This window comes from Octopus bimaculoides, chromosome 3 (genome assembly GCF_001194135.2).
Source record: "Octopus bimaculoides isolate UCB-OBI-ISO-001 chromosome 3, ASM119413v2, whole genome shotgun sequence".
Taxonomy (NCBI): Eukaryota; Metazoa; Mollusca; class Cephalopoda; order Octopoda; family Octopodidae; genus Octopus; species Octopus bimaculoides.
In genome coordinates, this window is record NC_068983.1 from 165,906,623 (window position 1) to 165,911,455 (window position 4,833).

The 4,833-nt window shown below is 41.4% G+C and overlaps 1 protein-coding gene across 1 annotated transcript in view; it reads right to left on the reverse strand.

Moving 5' to 3' along the window:
• Window positions 1-736: 736 nt before the first annotated feature.
• Window positions 737-4,833, reverse strand: part of LOC106867339 (peptidyl-prolyl cis-trans isomerase-like 4) — a 25,796-nt gene continuing 21,699 nt past the window's right edge. The window contains exons 11-12 of the mRNA XM_052966820.1: window positions 3,651-3,941; window positions 737-1,165 (exon numbers count right to left, since the gene is read on the reverse strand). Of these exons, the coding sequence (XP_052822780.1) occupies window positions 830-1,165; window positions 3,651-3,941 (627 nt within the window). The 3' untranslated portion in view covers window positions 737-829. The remainder of the gene's footprint in view (window positions 1,166-3,650; window positions 3,942-4,833) is intronic.

Here is a 4,833-nt window from a genome sequence, read left to right on the forward strand (position 1 = left end):
TTCAACAGGATTTGAACTCAAAGTGCAGAGATTCAAAACAATTCCTCTGACACTCAAACAACTCTGTCAATTGGCCCCCTAATCTGTATACCTTGGACAAATAACAGCAACAATAATCATAGAAACTCCCTTTGTATGAGGATTAGGGTGGGTTTTGAAATAAATTCACTTAAATTTGTCATTCAACCATAGAATCCGCACCAATACAGAGAGGTGGTGCACAATGCAGTCCTTCAACATGTCAGATCCTGTCAAACTCTTCAACCCATGGCAGAATAGAAAACAAAGACATGTCCCATCATACCCTAACATTAAGCTGCTTCCCTTTAATGCAACCCCAATCAAGGGGTTCCTGGTCAAGCAGGTTAATTGGTGATTTCATTACTTTTGGTACCACAAAAAAAGGGCACCCAGAGCAGATTGGAAAGTGGTCGGAATTGGAAGGGTCTCCAGATGTAGAAACCATTCCAAAGTAGACAGGTGGAGTACAGTGCAGTCCTTGGACACGTCAGATCCTCTCCAACCATCCAACTGGAAACTAAATGATGTGGATGGATAACGAATGATGGTGAATCTCCTTCAGGAAGGTATGTCACATCATTCTCAAGCCAGATCAAAGGAAAGGTAAAGTTGATTCCGAAAGGAGATGAATTCAAAACAAACACGAAATCAAAGACATTCACGCAACCATTGCAACAATAACAACAACACATAATAAAAAGAATAAACAAACAGGAAAAATGATGTAACTTTTACTTCATGATTTGATGTTTCATTTGAAATGAATTTTTAAAAATTAATGTAAAAAATATTTTTTTAGAAAGTGGAATTATTTTTTTGAATGTCTCACATCAGATTTGCTACTTTTGCGATCCTTTTCTCGAGAACGATCTTTTGAAACTTTGTCAGAATCTCTGGCCCGTTTCAGATCAGGTGAGCGCCTCTTCGAATCAGGAGAACAGCTTCTACGATCACTACGATTGGCACGATTCTGTGAACGAGAAATTGGAGAACGGCTACGACTAATTTCTCTAGAATTTTCTTCACTGCTGGCGTGAGATTTTCCTTTGATGGGTTCAGGAGACGCTGATGATAATTTCCTTCGTTTCTCAGGATGGATAACAGATGCACTGGATTTATCCTCATGTTTTGATTTGGAAGCTTTCTATAATGAATAAATAAAATTTTGAAATGACATAAATTTAGTTTGCTGCAGTTATCTGTTATTGCAGTCAGTGCTTTGACAGTTTCTGCTGGAATAGAATTTAAAGTTTCACACATTACACATCGCAGGCTGACATAAAACACCCCCACGACCTTAACCAATTATCACCGTCGTCATTTAACGTCCATTTTCCATGCTGGCATGGGTTGGACAGTTTGACTGAGGACTGGTGAGCCAGAAGGCTGCACCAAGGTCCAATCTGATCTGGCAGAGTTTCTACAGCTGGATGCCCTTCCTAACGCCAACCACTCCGAGTGTAGTGAGTGCTTTTTACGTGCCACTGGCACAGGAGCCTATCAGCAGCCCTGGCAACGATCACGCTCGCATGGTGCTTTTAACGTTCCACTGGCACAAGTGCCAATCAGGCGGTACTGTCATTGGCCATGTCAGCAAGTTTGATTTTGATACAGAAAGAAAACAGACCAATGAACACAACTCTATATATCTGCAGCCATGTAAAAAAATTATGCATATGACACCACTACACAGATCATGTACCCCACCCCCACAAGGGTACCACACTTAATAACACACACTTTCCCCACAAAACACTTCAAGATAATTCCTACCGGTCTTACAGCGTACCCAACTAAGGGACATAACTCCTAACCTAATCCCTTGGCCCTTTATCATTTCGCCACTATTTTCACAGCAGCCACAAACTGGATGTGTTAATCCACCTCAGACAACAGAGAGCAGTCACCATATTCCCTTCCATATCAGCCAACTCTGATGAGCGTGAGGTTATATAATCGGATCGTTACCTAACACTCCATTGTATTCCTTGCACGAAACTGATCGGTAAGATCAGCCGTGATGGATATATAATGCTGTGCATTTTGGATATTTTATATGCATATAACCACACACACACACAGACTGACAGACAGATATTTGTGCGTGTGTGTATGTGTGTGTGTGTGTGTATGCATATGTGTGTGTGTATGTGTGTATTGTCAGTAATTTAATCCAAATAAGTTACTGCTGAATAGATTGGAAAACAATTTGGCTTTGTTAGCACACACACACACACACACACACACATTGTACTTGTACAACATTATATAACCAATTAGTAAGCATTTGAAAGACTAACTACATTTTAATTGATGATAGAGAACCTATCTGTTAGCTGTATTGTATATCTTCTCCTTAAATATGTCATATAAGACAAACAACTTCCACGTAATAGATAACTTCAATATAAAGAAACATGAGCCAAGTGCCCTGCTTGTGTCCAGGGGTCATCTGGCCAATTATTTTATACCTATACACGTAAAAAGCATCATTCAAGTGGAGTCGATGCCAGTGCCACCTGACTGGATCCCATGCTGGTGGCACGGAAAAAGCTCCCACTACACTCTCAGAGTGGTTGGCGTTAGGAAGAGCATCCAGCTGTAGAAACCTTGACAGATCAGATTGGAGCCCGGTGCAGCTTCCTTGCTTGCCAGTCCTCACTCAAACTGTCTGAACCATGCCAGCATAGAAAGAGGATGTTAAACAATGATGAAGGTGATGACACCAACACACATACATGCACACACACACACACACATACACACAAGTAACGTAACTAAAATCTTAACCCTGTAGCCCCATGTTCTCAGCATAGCAAGAACAGACTAAACGGAATCTCAGTCAGATTCCTGTTTAAGAAGCAATGAACCACACATGCAGAAAAAGAAGATGAAATTCTCAAACCAGACAACCAATCACATTGTAGCTTTGGAGACATGTGTGGCTATGACTCATTGTTAATGGTGCCCACCCACTAGCTAGAAAAACAGATTTTCAGAATGAAACAAGCCTGTAACGAACCCAGCATTTTGTCTGATAAAAGAGCAATGCTTAGACTCTTTTATAGTTATGACATTTATTCTTCAGAAAATTACTATATTTGTAAATCTCACAATGAGAGATATTCAGCAACAGTACTCTGGAGTAAAGGTCGTTTGCCAACATAACACGGCAGTCCTGGTTTAGGATAAATGTTGCTGTAATTTAGCCCCAGGAGACATTGTCTCCAGCTGGCTATACGACACGATCTGTCTCCTGGGGCTAAATTACAGCAACATTCGTCCTAAACCAGGACTGCCATGTTATGTAGGCAAAAATTTATTCCTCAGACAAAGACTTCACCCTTACACAGACAAAGAGAGTGATTCCGACAATCAAACTGATGAAAATGATGAGAAAAGTAGCGATTTGGGTGAAAAAATATGGTAGTTGAGAGAAAGGCCTATCATTGTTATTCTCCTGAATTTTTTTAGTGATTCTTGAGCTCTATATGCAACTATTTAATATTTTCTGCTCAGGAACCTCGGTGAAGGGTTAAATTAGCCAGAGAGGCCGAGGTCTGACCCCCACCCCACCCACCCCCAAATCCCTCTGAGCCAGGGAGTAGTCATGTGATCTCCTTCCCTACCTTCCACGCTTTCTCGCTGGCTGCTGACTGATCGCTGTCGCTCTCGTCTTGCTTCTTCTGTTTTTTGTGTTTCTTCTTGTGCTTTTTCTTCTTCTTCTTCTTCTTCTTGTCCTTTTTCACCTGTGCTGCTTCAAGTTCGGCATCAAGGTCGTCATCCTCCAGAACAAGTTCATATTTTTTTCTGATTTTAAGGAAAAGAGAAACAATAACGAGTAACAAAGAGACCCAACACACTTTGGTGTGAAGAACCAAGTTGTGTATGGAGACAATGATGATTCCTTTGGAATGGAGTTATTTAGAGAATAGAGAATGGTAACAGAATGGTATTACTTTGTCTTTGGTGACCCATGTTCTCACCCAACATGGAACAGGGGCCAATGGTTGAGCTTCTACATCAGTGGTTCCCAATCAGATCCCAGACCTGGATTTTGTTTTAGGGGACACACACCAAAAAGAGTAAAACACAACTAAAGAAGAATCTCTTATATTTCTAGAGGAAAAACGATCAGGGGCAGCTGAAAGGATGTTTAAGGGCCACATGAGGTCCTGGGAGCCACAAGTGAGAACCAGTGTCTATGTATTCATTCAAGACTGCAAGAAATAGCATCTGAGTCTCACTCAAATTATACTCTACCTTCTTTAGAATGGGAAAGTACATTGGATTTACATCTGGAAATAGGACAGGATGGTCATGGTCGGAATATCTTTGATCATAAGTTCTGTTCATTCAGAAATGACCTTGGACTAACTATAATCTGCAGAAGCAGTGACCAGCAGACAAACATGGTGTAGTGGTCAAATTTATGATGAAGCCAGCATTGCAGCTAAAACCATTAATGGATCAGCCCAGGACAGAGCAGCTGATTTTGTCAATTATAACCATTCACTTGGGTGCAAGTATAGTTGCTTCCCAGCCATGTGGGTCCAGGTTCAATCCTACTGCATGGCACATTGGGCAAGTGTCTTCTACTGTAGCCTCAGGTCAAGTAAAGCCTTGCAGGTGGATTGGAAACTGAAAAATAGAGAGGGGGGAGTGTGTGTGTGTGTGTGTGTGTGTGTGTGTGTGTGTGTGTGTGTGTGTGTGTGTGCACATGTGTGTTCTTGAAGACACTTTGGCACAAATACCAAACTGTCATAAACAGAGTACCCTGCAGAAAGAGGAGCCAAAGTTGTCCCCCAGAGC